The sequence below is a fragment of the Orcinus orca genome, chromosome 5 (genome assembly GCF_937001465.1).
Source record: "Orcinus orca chromosome 5, mOrcOrc1.1, whole genome shotgun sequence".
NCBI lineage: Eukaryota > Metazoa > Chordata > Mammalia > Artiodactyla > Delphinidae > Orcinus > Orcinus orca.
This window is the reverse complement of record NC_064563.1, coordinates 61722484-61741504: the sequence shown is the minus strand read 5'-3', so window position 1 is coordinate 61741504 and position 19021 is coordinate 61722484. Positions and strand designations below refer to the sequence as shown.

The following is a 19021-nucleotide window of genomic DNA, read 5'->3' as shown; positions in this document are numbered from 1 at the left end:
TGTTGAAAGTAATTACTGATAGGTAAGAACTTACTATTTCCATTTTGTTAATTGTTTTCCAACTCTTTTGTAGATCCTTTGTTCCTTGAGCCCTCTCTTGCTGTCTTACATTGTGATTTGATAAATATTTATGGCAGTAGGCTTTGACTCCTTTATCATAATCTTCTGTGTATCTACTACAGGTCTTTCCTTTCTGGTTACCATGAGGCTTATACAAAATATCATATAGTTATACCATCCTATTTTAAGTGATAACAATTATCTATAGGATGCATATTATGTGCCTGTGTTTATGCTACTCACTGGGAAATACAAAGTAGAATAAAAGAAAGCCCTTACCCATGAGAACCTGGTAGTCTTCTGGGTTAAACAAATGTTACCTAAGCTGGGGAGTGCAGGGTAGGCAGGGCTTCTTGGAAGATAAGTAGGAATCAGCCATGTGACAAAGAAGGAGAAGTTTGTTGGCCAGAGGGAATGCATGTACAAAGGAGATGAGAAACAACACGTTTGGTATTTCTGGAATAAAGCGTTAAATTTGAAGTTGAATGTGTTTTTAGACTAGAAAAATGGACAGGGACCAGATCTGGGAGGGTTTTGTTTGTCTTGATAAGGAGCTTAGACTTTATCCTGCAGCCAGTAGGAAGCCATTGATAAGTGGTAGCATAAACATCAGATTTGCATTTTAATGGTGACTTCTAGCAACAACTGTATGGAATAAGGGTTGCTTCCCAGGAGGTAGAGAAAAGAGTTAGAAGCTGTATTATTCTAGGTGGCAGATGATAAAGACTTGGAAACAGGACAGTAGTGTTAAGGACAGAGGAACTGGACAAATTCAAGAAGTACTCAGGAGGTAAATTTGTCAGAACCTGGTGATAATAGGATGTTTGGAGATGAAGAAGAGGAAATATTATAATATAATATAGAATGAGTTTCTAGTGTCTGATTCAATGGTAGATTAACTGGCATAGGGAATGCAGGAGGGGGGAGCAAGTGTGGTGGCAAGGAGGATGAATTAGGTTTTGATATTGCTGAATTTGACAATACAGATGGAGTTTGGTAGGCAGATCTAATGCTTTGTAGAAGGACTTGGTCTGGAGATACACTTATATGCTCAGGACTCAGTGTCATGGCTTATATGCGTAGGGTGGGAGATGCTATCTCAGATTTATTCGTTTGAGGATTTTCTGCCACTAACACTCTCAGGAACTTGCTGCAACTGATAGAAATCTAATTTAAACAATTTTAGGCACTAGAATGTTGGCTCACAGCGGAAAAGGGGGATCCAACTTATGGCCGCCTCAGAGAGAGAGCTCAGCAATATTTAGAACCTGGAGATTAGATACACAAGACTTAACTAATTTAGCAGACCACAGAAAGCTGAATTCTGTCAATGTTCACCCACCAGAGATCATCAGGAACACACCTGGAGTTAAAGTTATGTTTGTTTAGTTTTCTGCAGCAAGGGAGAACACACCCCAGAGGAATCTTGGAGGCATCTCAGGAAGGGAGAATTGGGAAGGAATTCTTACAGGGTAGGGTTTTTGCTGCATGATTCTAAAGAGGGATTAGGGAAGAGAGGTGCCACCTTTGGATGGGATATGGTTAAGAAATGGGGGCCTTTCAGCAATTGGATATCTCAGAAATCTTTTTTCAGGAAACTGAAAGAAAAAAGCCAGACCAGGGATGTCATTGGTAACAATGCAGCAATCACTTAGAAGAAAAGATTGTTAGTCATTTTTGCAGCTGTGGTATCGCATTGTATAGAAATGCTGTTTATGTGACCTTCTTCATGTCCCTTGGAAACATAGTTTATGTTCTGGAGGAATATCACTGTCTGATTGCCAGCAGGGCTGTTTTTCATTTTCTCAAATCTAACTGCTTATAACAGGGTAATTCCAAGGAGCAAGCCAATTTTCACAGCAGTATCCTGGAAAGGCTCAAAATATACACAACAGGTATGGGTATGAGTGGGACTGAAAATATGAGAAAGTCTATATGAACATGAAAGTCTACATAAGAAAGCAGTTAAGGCCTTGTTATGAACTGAACATTTGTGTCCCCCCAAAATTCATATGTTAAAATCCAAACCCCCAATATGATATTATGAGGAGGTGGGGGCTTGGGGAAGTGATTCGGTCATGAGGGTGGAGCCTTCATGTTTGGAGTTAGTGCCCAAAGGGACCTCCCTTGTCTCTTCTAACATGTGAGGACACAGTGTGAGAAGACATAATCTATGAACCAGGAAGTAGGCTCTCACCAGACACCAAATCTGCTGGCATCTTTTTTTTTTTTTTTTTAAGGAGAACCACTTTATTTTGAGTAGTAAACAAAACTTCATTTATAACATAATAAACAAACCTTCCATCAGTTTTTTAACAGTCCAAAGAACAAAACCTCTGACTTAGTTAGAATTCACATTTAACCTTAAATATTCTAAAATGCATCCATGTCAACTTTGGTATTTTAATTTTGCCTGATGCTGTGAAGTAGGGCAAACCTTGATCATGGTCAAATTCCTAATTTTTGCTGTTCAGCCACTTTTCTTGATCTTGCTTTCTGATTCCATACATTCCAGAGTGTTCAATGGATTTGTAATAAACTTCCAAGATGAAGGGGAATTTCTTCCTCATCGTTTGCCTGAAATCTTGGCTTGTGTTTATCTTTTTAAACAAAATATATGCTCCAAAAATGTCCACAAGTTCAGCTGCTAAACCTCCTTTAAAGATCTTCTTTGCCAGTGGATCCATAGTGCCTCCATCCTGAGGTGTGTACTTGCAAGGGTCTGCTGGCATCTTGATCTTAGACTTCCCTGCCTCCAGAAATGTGAGAAATAGGGACTTTCTTGGTGGCGCAGTGGTTAAGAATACGCCTGCCAATGCAAGGGACATGGGATCAAGCCCTGGTCTGGGATAGATCCCACATGCTGTGGAGCAACTAAGCCCGTGCGCCACAACTACTGAGCCTGAGCTCTAGAGCCCACGAGCCACAACTACTGAGCCCACGTGCCACAACTACTGAAGCCCACATGCCTAGAGCCCATGCTCCTCAACAAAGACAAGCCACTCCAATGAGAAGCCTGCGCACCGCAACAAGGAGTAGCCCCCACTTGCCACAACTAGAGAAAGCCTGTGTGCATCAACGAGGACCCAACGCAGCCAAAAATAAATAAATTAATTAATTAAAAAAAAAAAAGAAATATGAGAAATAAATGTTTGTTGTTTAAAGTTCAGTTTAGGGTATCTTTGTTATAGCAGCCTGAGTGGAACAAGGCAAGCCTCTAGGATTGAAAGTTTACTCTTTAGAGAGGTTGACTCAGAGACTGGATTTGGAAATATGAGAAACAGCAAAGGGAAGGGGGGTCCAACTAACTGAGAGTGGGAGCTGAGGGAAAGTTTGCAGAGTTAATGGTTAGACTCTAGCCTCTTCCCCTCACACAGCTGTCAGAAGACTGATTTTCAGGCTTAGAAATGTGATGGTTCTTCTCTTGGGAAACCAGTTAATCCAAGGAAAAAAACTTACAGATATTGGCAGTAGGGAAGGTGGGCACCCAGGGAAACACCTGTGTCCCAGCCTAATCACAAGCCCACGCTTCGCTTCCAACTATCTTTTTCATGCCTTACGCTTAAATATGGACAGTACCCAAGGACCATGAGAGATTTGGGAAAAGCATTTAACATGAAAGAGAAAATAAAGCAAACATTAAAAAAATTTACAAGAAAAGAGATAATCCAAGGGGCAAAAGATGATATTGAATCTATGAAATGAGAAAAAAATGCTCTAAAAATAAATATTCAGCAGTCAAGGAAGAGTTTTTGGAAATTAAAAAGGTATTAGTTAAACTAAAAATTAAATTTTTTATTGAAGTATAGTTGATTTACAATATTATTTTTAGGAGTACAACATAGTGATTCAATATTTTTATAAGACTTGTTGTTTTTTTCTTTTTTTGGCTGTGCCATGCGGCATGTAGGATCTTAGTTCCCCAACCAGGGATCGAACCTGTGCCCCCTGCATTGGAGTCTTAACCACTGGACTGCCAGGGAAGTCCCCAATATTTTTATAGATTATGCTCCATTTAAAGTTATTATAAAATAATGACTATATTTCTCTGTGCTGTACAAAAAAATAAATTAATAGAAGCTTTGGGAGATAAAGTTGAAGACATCGTCAGAGTAGAAAAAAAGAACTGAATAAGAAGAGAAAACATAGAATCATTTGAGCAGGTCCAATATTCAAATAAAGGAGGTCCAAAAAGAACAGAAAAGAGAGGAAATAATCAAGGGGAAAAAAATAAAGATTTCTCAGAAGAGAAGTTCACGAGTCTCCAGATTGAAAGGGTTCATTGAGTGCCTAGTGAAATGAATGAAACGAACAAACAAAAAGCATTGTGAAGTTTTAGAATATTATCGTTAAAGAGAAGATTCTAAAACTCTAGGGTTGGGGAGGGGTAACAGATCACATTCAAAGGAGAGGAAAGCTGGAAATTTTGAAAGCAACACCTTCAGAATTCCAAGGAAAACTGAAATCCAATCTAGAATTCTATAGCTACTGTACTACCAATCAAATGTCAGGGTAGAAGACAAGAAAGACTTCAGAATCCTTATGTCAATGTGCTCTTCTTCAGAAAGCTCTGGAGAATGTACTCCACTAAAATAAGGGAGTGAATCAAGGAAGGAATTTAGGGGCCTCAGTAAATAGGGAACACAATATAAGAGAAAGGTGTGAATTCCCAGGATGATGGGAAAAATAATTCCCAGAACACAGTATTGTAGTAGGCCTAGAATAAAAATAACCCAGATTAGAGCAGGAAAGTGGAGGATCCCAGACATGTCTACATTTAAAAATTAAGTAAGTAGGGACTTCCCTGGTGGCTCAGTGGTTAAGCATCCGCCTGCCAATGCAGGGGACACGGGTTCAATCCCTGATCCGGGAAGATCCCACATGCCACGGAGTAACTAAGCCCGCAAGCCACAACTACTGAGCCCACGCGCCACAACTCCTGAAGCCCGCATGCCTAGAGCCCATGCTCCTCAACAAGAGAAGCCACCGCAATGAGAAGCCCACGCACCACAGTGAAGAGTAGCGCCCGCTCGCCGCAACTAGAGAAAGCCTGTGCACAGCAACGAAGACCCAGCACAGCCAAAAATCCATTTAAAATAAATAAATTAATTAATTAAAAAAATTAAGTAAGTAAATAGTTAATCCAGTAGAGTACCTGCTATTTTTTTTAAAGCAGTTACGGTATAGAACTTGAAAGGAATTAGAAAATTAAGCCAAAGAAAGTACTTATTAACTCCAGGGAAAATTAAAAGTGCATTGAGAAACGAAATGGCTCAGGTGAGAGTAATAGTTATTTACAAAGTTGTTATATAAATACTAAATACTTGTTTAACCAAAAAAACCCAAAACAACAAAAACTGTGTAGGGAGGGAGTGTGTGTGTGTGTGTGTGTGTGTGTGTGTGTGTGTGTGTGTGTGTGTGTGGTGGAGGGAAGTTGTTCCCTGGAAATAGATGGAGGTACAAGATATCTAAACACTTTTGATCAAGAGTAGAATGCCAATAAAAGATAACTGAATTTGAAAAATGAAGTTTCCCTATAATCATGCTGTTTAGAAATACATAGGAAAAAAAAAAGAAGCTATAAAAAAGTAACTAGGAAAGCATCAGGACCAAAAGAGTTGGATTGCCTTGGGGGCCAGAAACTGGGTATGGGGAGGGCTAAAGCAAGAAAACTGCTGTTGTGTATTAGAAGCCTAATAAAACGATGTAACTTTAAAAAAAGTACATATATTACTTTCATCTAAGTAAAACATTATTTTAAAAATCATGATAACTGAGAAAGGAAGATGGATCGGTGGAAATGACTAGAACAATTAAACAATTGCTCAATTTCTCTCCCTCCTGTTTCTCTCTGTGCATCTGACTCATTTCCCTCACTGTGGATCAGAGTTATGGGTGTAGAGTGAGGGGCAGGGGAATGGAGTGATTAGGGAGGGGTGTGGCTACTAGCAGACACACGTTAGCTAGAGATGGTTCCTAGCAGTTCTCATTATTCTCATAGCTTGGCTGATTTACAGCGAAGGATTCTTCCTCCCACCTCCAGTTAGTATAAGGATGACTTACACTTTTCTCTCCATGGCTCTCTTCTGTGTCTCTGAAGGCTAGTTTACTGCCTTTAGGACCCTTCCTCCCAGTGCAGATATACTTGGTGATTATGGAAATACTTGTAAAAGATTTCATTTGCTTGTATTTGCAAATGCATTTCATTTTTTCAGAACAACTTGGAACCTCATAATGCTTTCCAATGGTAGTTGCTATTACTACTTTGGTGAGGAGATAAAAGAAAACAAGTAGATTAATGACGAGTTTTCTTATACATATTAACAAAAGCATCTACTTATGTGGTACTACATCATTTCAGTGTAGTGGTGCTCCCTTCTTCTTTTTTTTTTTTTTTTTTTGTTTGTTTTTTTGCGGTACGTGGGCCTCTCACTGTTGTGGCCTCTCCCGTTGCGGAGCACAGGCTCTGGACGCGCAGGCTCAGCGGCCATGGCTCACGGGCCCAGCCACTACGCGGCATGTGGGATCTTCCCGGACCGGGGCACAAACCCGTGTCCCCTGCATCGCAGGCGGACTCTCAACCACTGCGCCACCAGAGAAGCCCCGGTGCTCCCTTCTTGACAGTATTTGTACTTTGCTACTCACTGACATCTTGTTATAAATGCAGAATCTCAGGCCCCAGAATCTGAGAATCATTGTGTCAGAATCTAATTTAGTTAGTTTGGAGCCTGGGCTTTAAAATATATATATATATATATATCCCCAGGTGACTAGATTGTTAACTAACAATTTGAGCAAATCATAATTCTATTCCCCTTCATTTAATATTTCTGAGTTAGCAAAAAGGGTTAGTATTTCCAAAAATGTGTATGCATATAAATCACCTGGAGGTCTTATTCTTTTAAAACTATTTTGAAATACAGATTCACAGGAAAGTTGCAAACATAGTATAGAGAGGTCCTGTGTACCCTTTACTCAGTGCTCCCAGTGGTTACATTTTTGGTTAAATTTAGTACAATATCCAAATCAGGAAATTGATACAATGTGTTTGTATAGCCCTATGACATTTTATCACCTATGGACATTCCTACCACCATAACTGCAATCAAAATACAGAACTATTCCATAACCATAAAGATCCCCCATATGCTACCTTCCTAAAATCACATGTACCCCTTTCCCCCCCACTTAACATTTAGCCTCTGAAAACCACTAGTCTGTGTTGCATCTCTATATTTTTGGCATTTTGAGAATTAAAAATTTATTTATTTATTTGGTTGTGCTGGGTCTTAGTTGCAGCTCTAGGGCTCCTTAATTGCGGCATGCAGGCTCCTTAGTTGTGGCATGCAGGCTCCTTAGTTGTGGCATGCAGGCTCCTTAGTTGTGGCATGTGAGCTCTTACTTGCAGCATGCATGTGTGATCTAGTTCCCTGACCAGGGATTGAACGTGGGCCCCCTACATTGGGAGCACAGAGTCTTAACCACTGTGCCACCACAGAAGTCCCTTGAGAATTTTATATACATGGAATCATACAATATATGCTCTTTTGAGATTGTTTTCCTCATTCTGCATAATGCCCTTAAGATCTATCCAAGTTGTTGCATGCAAAAGAGTTTTTGTTTTTACTTCTTATTTTGAAATAATTATAAATTCACAGGATATTGCAAAAGAAGTACAGAGAAACCCTGTGTACCTTTCACCCTGTTTTCCCCATGGTACCATCTTAGATAATTATAGTATAATATCAAAAGGTGCTATCCACAGACCTTATTCAGATTTTACCAGTTTTATTTACACTTCTTTGTGCATGCTTGTGCCTGTGTGTAGTTGTATGCAATATTTTTCCCTCTTGAAATTTTATTTTATTTCTTAAGTTTATAGTCCATTTGAATTTATTGGCTATATTCCCTGTGTTGTACAATATATCCTTGTAGCTTGTACATAATAGTTTGTATCTCTTAATCCCCTGCCCCAGTAATGCCTCTTCCCCCTTCCCTCTTTCCACTGATAACCACTAGTTTGTTTTGAGTCTATTTGTTTTGTTATATTCATTCGTTTTATTTTTTTTAGATTCCACATATAACTGATATCATACGGTATTTGTCTTTCTCTGTCTGACTTATTTCATTAAGCATAATACCCTCCAGGTCCATCCATGTTGTTGCAAATGGCAAAATTTCATTCTTTTTTATGGCTGAGTAATATTCCATTATATACATATATATATATATATATATGTATATATATCACATTTTCATTATCCATTCATCTGTTGGTAGACACTTAGGTCCATATCTTGGCAAATGTAAACAATGCTGCTGTGACATTGGGGTGTGCGTATCTTTTCAAATTAGTGGTTTTGTTTTCTTCGGATATATACTCAGGAGTAGAATTGCTGGATCATGTGGTAGTTCTATTTTAGTTTTTGAGGAACCTCCATACTGTTTTCCACAGTAACCGCACCAATTTACATTCCCACCAACAGTGTACAAGAGTTCCCTTTTTTCCACACCTTCTCCAGCATATATTGTTTGTAAACTTTTTGATGATAGCCGTTCTGACTGGTGTGAGGTGATACCTCCTTGTGGTTTTGATTTGCATTTCTCTAATAATTAGTGATGTTGAGTATCTTTTCATGTGCTTGTTGGTCATCTGTGTGTCATCTTTGGAGAAATGTCTATTTAGGTCTTCTGCCCATTTTTTGATTGGGTGGTTGTTTTTTTGTTATTGAGCTGTATGAGTTTTTTGTATATTTTGGATATTAACCCCTTGTCAGTCACATCATTTGCAAATATTGTCTCCCATTCCATAGGTTGTTTTTTGTTTTGTTCATGGTTTCCTTTGCTGTGCGAAAGCTTTTAAGTTTGATTAGGTTTCATTTGTTTATTTTTACTTCTTTTGCCTTGGGAGACTGATCTAAGAAGATATTGCTAAGATTTATGTCAAAGAATGTTTTGCCTGTATTTTATTCTAGGAGTTTTATGGTGTCATGTCTTCCACTTTGGTCTTTAATCCATTCTGAGCTTATTTTTGTATGTGATGTGAGAAAATGTTCTACTTTCATTCCTTTACATGTAGCTGTCCAGGCTTCTCAATGCCACTTGTTGAAGAGATTGTCTTTTCTCCATTGTATATTCTTGTCTCCTTTGTCGTAGATTGACTGTAGGTGTGTGGGTTTATTTTTGGACTCTTTATTCTGTTCCATTGATTTATATGTCTGTATGCCAATACCACAGTGTTTTGATTACTGTAACTTTGTAGTATAGTCTGAAGTTTGGAAGGGTTATACCTCCAGCTTTGTTCTTTTTTCTCAGGATTGCTTTGGCAATTCTGGGTCTTTTGTGGTTCCATATAAATTTTAGGATTATTTGTTCTAGTTCTCTGAAAAATGCCATGGGTATTTTGATATGGATTGCACTAAATCTGTAGATTACCTTGGGTAGTACTGTATAGTTATTTTGAGTAGTATAGTAACCTTTTGAGATTGGCTTTGTTTCACTCAGCATAATGCCCTTGAGGTCCATTCAAGTTGCTGCATGTTAACAGTAGATTGTTCCTTTTTATTGCTGAGTGGTATTCCATGTTATGGAGATACCACTGTTTGTGTAACCACTCATGCATTGCTAGTTGCTTGTTTCCAGTTTTGGCTATCAGAAAGGAATCTACTGTGAATAATCATGTGCATAAATTGTATAAAAATTTTTAAAAAGGCCCAGGCTCCAGACTAAGTAAATCAATCTCCAGGGTGAAGCTCAGGCATCAACAACTTTTAAAAGTTTCCCAGATAATTCTCATGTACATCAAGGATTTCTAAAATTGCAAATTCTGGGGCTTCCCTGGTGGTCGAGTGGTTAAGACTCCGTGCTCCCAATGCAAGAGGCATGGGTTCAATCCCTGGTCAGGGAACTAAGATCCCACATGCTGCACGGTGCAGCCTAAAAATAAATAAATAAATAAATAAAATAAAATTGCAAATTCTGCAAAAATCATTTATTAGTAACAGTTATCATTATTATGCACCTACCAAATGCTAGACATTGTACTCTTCTAAGCCTCTTAATAACCCTGTGAGATATATATTATTATTCTCTCTTTACATATGAGAAGATTAAAGGGTGGGTGGAATAGTAAAGGTGGTAAAAAGGTATAAATTTCATGTTATAAAAGAAATAAGTCCTGGGGACTTAAATGACTATAGGTAATAATACTGTACTGTATATTTGAAAGTTGCTAAGAGAGCAGATCTTTTTTTTTTTTTTTGGCTGCATTGGGCGTTCATTGCTGGGTGTGGGCTTTCTCTACTTGCAGCGAGCAGGGGCTACTCTTCGTTGCGGTATGCGGGCTTTTCATTGTGGTGGCTTCTCTTGTTGTGGAGCACAGGCTCCAGGTGCTCGGGCTTCAGTAGTTGCAGCACGTGAGCTCAGTAGTTGTGGCTCGCGGGCTCTAGAGCGCAGGCTCAGTAGTTGTGGCGCACAGGCTTAGTTGCTCCACGGCATGTGGGATCTTCCTGGACCAGGAATCAAACCCATGTCTCCTGCATTGGCAGGCAGATTCTTAACCACTGAGTTGCCAGGGAGGTCCCACGAAGAGGGTAGATCTTAAAAGTTTCTATCATAAGAAAAAATTTGTCGCTATGTCTTGTGATGGATTTTTTTGTTTTTTTTGGTGCACCATGCAGTATGTGGGATTCCCTGACCAGGGATCAAACCTGTGCCCCCTGCAGTGGAAGCACAGAGTCTTAACTGCTGGACCACCAGGGAAGTCCCGTGATGGATTTTAACTAGACTTATTGTGGTAATCACTTTGCAATATTTACATATTTTGAATCACTATGTGTACACCTGAAACTAATATAGAATTATTATATGTCAATTTTATCTCAGTAAAAAATCTTTTCCTTAGAGATATTGTTAAGCATTTCGTATCTTAAATTGTGTCTCAAGAGAGAAATTGTATTTGAAGTTTTTCTTTTTTTTTTAACTCAAGAAAGCATTTTAGGATAAGAATCTTACAGGGAAAAAATCCCACAACTCATGGATTGTAAAGAAAAAAGAGTTTTGTCTTTAAAACAGTATCTTATGCAATTGGGAGCCAAGGGAACCATGTGAATAATTCAGAGAGGCAAATTAACTGCAACAGGAAAATTTTTGGTCTATTGTGGCCCTCTCTATCCATGCAACTCAAATCGTATGTGAAAAAGAAAATCTCTGTCTGGGGACAGCCATATTCACTGACCAAGCTACCTTACTAAAGTCTGTGGCCCAGAAGAAAGTGAGGGAGATAGACTCAGAAATCTTTGAGTAGATTTTCTGAGGTGGTTGTTCCCGTGCTTGACAATATCGGATGGTAGGGAGCATGGAATGTCCATGGACTGACTTGATTATTGGCCCATTGTCAGATGGCTTGAGAAAGAGAGAGGGGACTTCCTTGGCCGTCCAGCCGTTAAGACTCTGTGCTTCCACTGCAGGGGGTGCAGGTTCGATCCCTGGTCAGGGAAATAAGATCCCGCATGCCACATGGTGCAGCCAAGAAGTTAAAAAAATAAATAAAATAAAAAGAAAGAGAGAGAACGTAATGCCTTCACTTGTGTCTATGAAGCTCGAAGTGTGAGCCTGCCAGTTCTTCCCTTCCTGACTGCCTGTCCCATGGATTTTGGACTTGCTTAGACAGCCTTCATAGTCAAATAAGCTAATTCCTTGTAATAAATCACATACACACGTATATACTGAAATGGAGAGGATTAGGGAGCAACAATTTGGGGAGGGGAAATCAGGAATTCTCTTTCGGACGTGTTCAGTTTGAGATAGTTTAGACCTCCAAATGGAGAGGTCAAGTAGGCACTTAGCTAATAGACACAAGGGCTAGAGATGTAGATTTTGGGAGTCATGACTACAGAGATGCTTATGTTAAATCATAGATCTCATGAAATTGGATGGGATTGCCAAGAGAGAGAGTGTATATAGAGAAAACAAGGGGAACCCTGACCGAACCCTGGATGGTCCAACATTTAAAGCCCCAACAGTGTGGGGGAAACCAGAAAACAACATGGAAGAGGAGCAGTCCCTGAGGTGAGAGAACCAGGGGAGTGTCATGTCAGAGAAGCCATGAGAAGACAGTGTTTCAAAAAGGGAGAGGCCAAATGAGTCTAACGCTGGTAAACTGTTGAGTAAAATAAGGTGACCATTGGATTTGATAATAACAATAACTCATTGTTTATATGACACAGTTTTGGAGCACTTTTTTAAAAAAAGTATTTATTTGGCTGTGCTGGGTCTTAGTTGTGGCACGTGGAATCTTCTTGGCATTGTGCGGGACCTTTAGTTGTGGCATGCAGGATCTTTAGTTGCAGCATGTGAACTTTTAGTTGTGGCATGTGGGATCTAGTTCCTGACCAGGGATCAAACCTGGGCCGCCTGTGTTGGGAGCTCAGAGTTTTAGCCCCTGGACCACCAGGGAAGTCCCTGGAGCACTTTTATAAAATCTGGAATGTCAGTTTTTTTTCTCTACATGAGACATTGGGAGGTAGTTATGGTCATTACTATCCACCGAAATTACCGAGGAACAGAGGCTCAGGTAGATTTCAGGAAATTGCTCAAGATTAAAGTAGCAAGTTATGGCAGACCTGGTTAGAAGCAGATTTCTTCATTCCAACTCAAGTCTCTGATTCTAAATCCTAGTTGGCATAGGAATCACTTATCATGCTTTCTAAAAATACAAACATGTGCCCCACCTCAAATATATTTCATCAGAGAACTCTCAGATAAGGGCTAGGGAATGAGCATTTAAAATAAAATAAACCATTGACATGGAATGGATAAAGAAGACGTGATACATATATACAATGAAATATTACTCAGCCATAGAAAGGAACGAAATAGTGCCATTTACAGAGACGTGGGTGGACCTAGAGATTGTCATACAGAGTGAAGTAAGTCAGAAAGAGAAAAACAAATATCGTATAATATTGCTTATATGTGGAATTTGGAAAAATGGTACAGATGAACTTAATGGCAAAGCAGAAATAGACACACAGATGTAGAGGACAAACTTATGGTTACCAAGGGGGGAAGGAGGGGGGCGGGACGAATTGGGAGATTGGGATTGACATATGTACACTACTATGTATAAAACAGATAACTAATGAGAACCTACTGTTTAGCACGGGGAGTCCTACTCAGTGATCTGTGGTGACCTAAATGAAAAGGAAATTTAAAAAAGAGTGGATAGGGGCTTCCCTGGTGCCGCAGTGGTTGAGAGTCCGCCTGCCGATGCAGGGGACACGGGTTCGTGCCCCGGTCCGGGAAGATCCCACATGCTGCGGAGCGGCTGGGCCCGTGAGCCATGGCCGCTGAGCCTGCACATCCGGAGCCTGTGCTCCTCAACGGGAGAGGCCACAACAGTGAGAGGCCCGCGTACCGCAAAAAAAATAAAATAAAAATAAAGAGTGAATATATGTATACATATAACTGATTCACTTTGCTGTACAGCAGAAACTAACACAACATTGTAAAGCAACTATACTCCAATAAAATTAATTAAAAAATAATAAAATAAATACATACAACTCAAAAAATAATTCTAAATGAGAGACCAGGGTTCAGGGTCACTCAATTAGTCTACAATGTATTCTAAGCAACCTTTAAATTAGACTTTGTAGGATTAAAGTCTATTCAGAGTTGGTTAACCAAGTTCGCAAAGGTCAGCCGAAACTACTTTGAGCTTCCTCAGGGTGGAAATGCTAATTTACCCAATATGTTAATGCCTCAGTTTAATTTGCTAAGGTGTTTTCTTACAATTAGTCTCCTGTTTCTGAATGGAGAAAGCATTTCCCAAAAGACAGTTCTTTCCTTTGTGACTGAACTTCCTAATCAAACTTCATCATCTCATCAGGTGAATTTCCATGACTAGTTCCTCCAAGTTGAAAACCAGTTAGTGTAGTGAGAGATGCATCTGATGGAAATGTGTGGAGATAGTCAGCTGCTTGTTTATGAAATAAGGATGATGTCTAACGCATGAGCGCTTCTCACCTATTACAAAAGAGAAAATTGTGCTTTACAGGTAATTTAAAGCAGGGACTCAAACTTATTAAATTCTGAGGTGCTTTTTCTAAAATTTCAGCAGCGTATGCTCACTCACTGATGGGCATTTCCAGCCCTTCTCTAAGAGGTCCTGCTGCACCTCTTCTTTTCCCAGGAGTGTAGTCAGTCCAGACCAGAGTGACCCCAGGACTAACCTTGCTTAGACACAGCCACTTAGAAGGACCCTCTTGCATTTGTCTATCATTCATTGTTCTCCAATATATTTTTCTACCTCTTCCTTTAAGAGCTGACTGCACATTAGAATCATCTGTGAGCTTTAAAAAAAAAAATTGATGCTTAAGCCCCTACTTCAGGTCTTTAATTTATGCTGCTTTTATTACCATGTATTTGGATTTCTCCAGTAGCCTCCCCACCTTTAGTCTCCTATCAAACTAATCTATTCTACATATTCCTGACAGGTTGCTCTGTCTAAAACCCATCTTGATGAATTTAAAAGATTAAAGATAGAAAATGATCTGCCTCTTCATACCATGAGCAAAAATTAACTCAGAATGGATCAAAGATGGGAATTCCCTGGCGGTCCAGTGGTTAGGACTCTGTGCTTTCACTACTGAGAGGGCGGGTTCAATCCCTGGTTGGGGAATTAAGATCCCGGAAGTCGTGCAGCGCAGCCAAAAAAAAAAGAAAGATCAAAGACTTACATGTAAGAGCTAAAACTATAAAGTTCTTAGAGGAAAACAGGTGTAAACTTTGTGACTTTGGATTAGACAATGGGTTCTTAGATAAAAGTACAAGAAATAAAAGAAAAACTAGATAAATTGGGCATCATTATAGTTAAAAACTTTTGTGCCTCAAAGACATCCCATTTATCACAGATTGGAAGAAAACTTTTTCAAATATACAACTGATAAGAGACTAGTATCTAGAATATAAAAAGAGCTATTACAACTTAATAATAAAAAGACAAATAGCCCAGTTTAAAACAGGCAAAGAAGAGGCATTTCTCCAAAGGAGATACACCATACTCAATAAGCACATGAAAAGATGCTCAACATCATTAGTCGTCAGGGAAATGCAAATCAAAACCACAGTGAAATATCACTTTATACCTACTAGGATGGTTATAATAATAATAAAAAGATAAGTGTTGGTGAGGGTATGGAGAAACTGGAACCCTCATACATTGTTGGTGGGAACGTAAAATAGTGAAATAGCTTTGGAAAATGTTCCGGCAGTTTCTCAAAAAGAAACATGGAGCTATATGACCCAGCAATTCTACTCCTAGGTATACATACCCAAGAGAATTGAAAACCTGCACCCACACAAAAATTGGTATCCCAGTGTTCAGAGCAGCATTATTCACAATAGCCAAAATGTGGAAACAATCCAAATGTCCATCAACTGATGAATGGATAAATAGAATTTGGTATATGCACACAATGATGTGTTATTCATCAATAAAAAGAAATGACATACTGATACATGCTACAACATGGATGAACTTTGAAAACATTGTGCTAAGTGAAAGAAGACAGTTCCAAATGACCATATATTGTATGATTCCATTTATATGAAATGTTCAAAATAGGCAAATCTGTAGTCAGACAGTAGATCAGTGGTCATCTAAGGCTGGAGGGGGAAGGGGTATTGAGGAGGTAACGGTTAGGGATGTGGGTTTCTTTTTAGGGTAATGAAAATGTTCTAAAATTAATTGTTGTGATGGATGCCCAACTTTGTAAATGTACTAAAAGCCACTAGATTGTGCACTTCTAACAAATGACTTTCTGAGTTCTTTTGAGTGCCTTAGGCCGATTTTCAGTATCTACCATTAGGGCTCCTCCTCTGTTCAGACTTTAGTTTTATTTCCTTTTATTCTCCCCCCTGTACTAGGTCACAGTCAAACTGGGCTTTTCAAGGTTTCTCAAACAGGCCTTGTACTTTCCTTTCTTGTTGTAATGCCCCTATGCCCCCTTCTGCCTGCCATGCCCAGTCTTCAAAAGTCCAAGTGAAACACCTCTTCCTCTATCTCTACCTCCTCAATTCCCGTAATATTTTTGCTCAATCTTCTAAGTGCTCAATTATGATAGAATGTGAGGAAAACCTTGCCTCTCCCCCCACCTTCTTATTTTTCAGGTTGCCTCCTTTTAATTGTTTTCACCCTCTCTTCTGAATTACTGAAAAATATGTGAGAAATATAGGCAAAATGACTTTTTTTTTGGTGGGGGAAAGAGTTGAGAGAACACTTGTATTTTTTTTTTTGCGGTACGCGGGCCTCTCACTGTTGTGGCCTCTCCCATTGCGGAGCGCAGGCTCCGGACGCGCAGGTTCAGCGGCCATGGCTCACGGGCCCAGCTGCTCTGCGGCATGTGGGATCTTCCCAGACCGGGGCACGAACCTGCGTCCCCTGCATCAGCAGGCGGACTCTCAACCACTGCGCCACCAGGGAAGCCCCATGAACACTTGTGGGTTTTGTTTTGCTTAAGCTGTTTGTGGGAATGTTCGTATGTTGGATAGTGTGCTTCTAGAATCTGACCATCAAGGTCAGGCTGGACCAATGAGACACGGCGAGAGAAAGCTGGGGGTGAATGGACAAGATTCTAGATGTCAGCTGTACAAGCTCCCCGTTTTTGTAGTGAGTGGGACAGCAGGCTCACAGAGACCGTTCCTAGGCCGTGAGTCCTCCCACACTGTCAGCTGCCAGCCTCAGGCTGTGCCACTTGCGCCTGGTGGGAGGAGGCTGCCGGTCCCTCCCAGACCAGAGAGAGGAGCAGTAGGACTGCCCCTTGCATTGCGCGGCCTAGAATCTCCTCCTTTTCCTTCACGCAGGCTTCAAGGGCACTTTGCAGGTGGTGGTAATAAAGCAAAAGAGGGACCTAATTATTTGTCCTTACTCACAAGTGTTAGTTTTAAAATTAGAACTCCAACAGGGGAAGCAGGAATACAAAACCCTACTCAGGAATCAGAAAGAAAATTTGAAGTATGTCAAGTGTGCAGTTTTTTAAAAATTGAAGTATAGTTAATTTACAATGTATTAGTTTCTGGTGTACAGCAAAGTGATTCAGTTATACATAAATATACATGCATTCTTTTTCATATTCTTTTTCATTGTAGGTTATTACAAGATATCGAGTATAGTTCCCTGTGCTATATACAGTAGGATCTTGTCGTTTCTCTATGTTATATATAGTAGTTTGTATCTGCTAATCCCAAACTCCTCATTTATCCCCCTTTCTGCCCCTGTTTGCCTCTTTGGTAACCATTTATTTGTTTTTTACCTCTGTGAGTCTGTTTCTGTTTTGTAAATAAGTTCACTTGTATCATTTTTCTAGATTCCATGTATAAGTGATATCATATGGTATTAGTCTTTCTCTGTTTGACTTACTTCACTTAGTGTGATAATCTCTTGGTGAGAGTGTGCAATCGTAGCATCCCAAATTTTACCTTTTACAAAAACTTGATGATTCAAGAATTGTTTTAGTTGAATTTATCTCCCCACTCTAAATATTCCTAAATTAAGATTTTGGAAAATTATGTTTCATGTTAAAGTAATCAAAACTGAAGTTGGACCAATGTCCCAAAGCTTTACAATTTTTTTTCATTAAAAATTACTTAAGTAATACATGCTGTAGTAACAAATTTCAGCACTGAGGAAGCAAATATCCTTCAATATCTGGTTTGTATGTTACAGCATTTAGCTTCTTCTCTCTTGTGTTCTGTATGGAGAAGCAGTATACCCTGTGTAGTGCATGAGCTTTGGGGTTGGATAGACAAGCCCAGATTCTAGCCTACAGGGTGTTTTCCCTGGGGTAAATTTATTAATTTCTCTGTGTCTGTTTCCACATCTGCAATACTCATGAAAGGATTGATATGAGGATTAAATGAGATAATAATGATTTGGCATTTAGTGTTTGGCACTTGGTTAAGTTTCAACAGTTGAGAGCTAAGTAGAGAAGTGTGTGCAGATGTTCTCCTCTGTACTCAATTATAAGCCCTTTCAGAACAGAAACCTTGTCTAACTCAGTTCCCACAATGCCTAACAGTAGCAGAGGCTCAATAAATGTTATTAAATGAATGAACGAACAAATGAATGAGTGAGTGATGGTTTATTTGAGTCCCTGATATAAATGAGTAATACATTTTTTGACAGTGACAAAGACATTTTGTGTCTTTTTTTTCTACATAGTTTCCTTTTTTTGTGAAGTCATTTTATTTTCAGACAAGATTTGAATGAAGCTGTACATGCTCTGGATGCCTTACTTGCATGTGTTCGCTCCCCACCTAGGTGAGGTAAGGCAGTTACTTATCTTCCCTTACGGCCAGTGTTGGAGACTCAGAGAACATAGGTATGTATTACGTCGTAGACTTTGCAGTGAAATGAGCATTAGACTGTTTAGGCTGCACAATAATAGAATTAATTCTTTTTTTAATTCTGCTAAGCTCTCTTTCTTTCTGCTTTCCTCTAAATGTACAGGAAATCTATTGGATAAAAATCACCTCTAAAGTTCTTATTTCTTGTCAAAGACAGCACTCCCCAGATAAGAAATGGTATTCTAAGTAATAAACATCAAAATAAATAAACAATCTGGGTAGGAGGTTGAGGGAGACGATCAGTGGTGTTATTTAGCTTGCCACTCCTCCCAACCTTTTAAAACAGTTTTATTTTAATTTTTTTTATTTTTATGTTTTTTATAAATTTATTTATTTTGGGCTCCATTGGGTCTTCGTCGCTGTGCGCAGGCTTTCTCTAGTTACGGCGAGCAGGCGTTACCCTTCGTTGAGGTGCGCAGGCTTCTCATTTCGGTGGCTTCTCTTGTTGCAGAGCATGGGCTCTAGGGGCACAGTCTTCAGTAGTTGTGGCTTGCGGGCTCTAGAGCGCAGGCTCAGTAGTTGTGACACTCGGACTTAGTTGCTCCACGGTATG

At 39.5% G+C, this 19021-nt stretch overlaps 1 protein-coding gene and 1 long non-coding RNA gene across 2 annotated transcripts in view; one reads left to right on the top strand and one right to left on the bottom strand.

Moving 5' to 3' along the window:
* Positions 1-18627, top strand: part of LOC125964394 (uncharacterized) — a 33598-nt gene extending 14971 nt beyond the window's left edge. Inside the window, exon 5 of the long non-coding RNA XR_007477380.1 lies at positions 18284-18627. This is a non-coding gene — a long non-coding RNA (uncharacterized LOC125964394). The remainder of the gene's footprint in view (positions 1-18283) is intronic.
* LOC117201589 (protein CEBPZOS-like) lies at positions 2517-2747 on the bottom strand. Its single transcript, XM_033429486.2, has one exon. The coding sequence runs from the start codon at positions 2745-2747 to the stop codon at positions 2517-2519; it is 231 nt and encodes a 76-aa protein (XP_033285377.1).
* Positions 18628-19021: the final 394 nt, after the last annotated feature.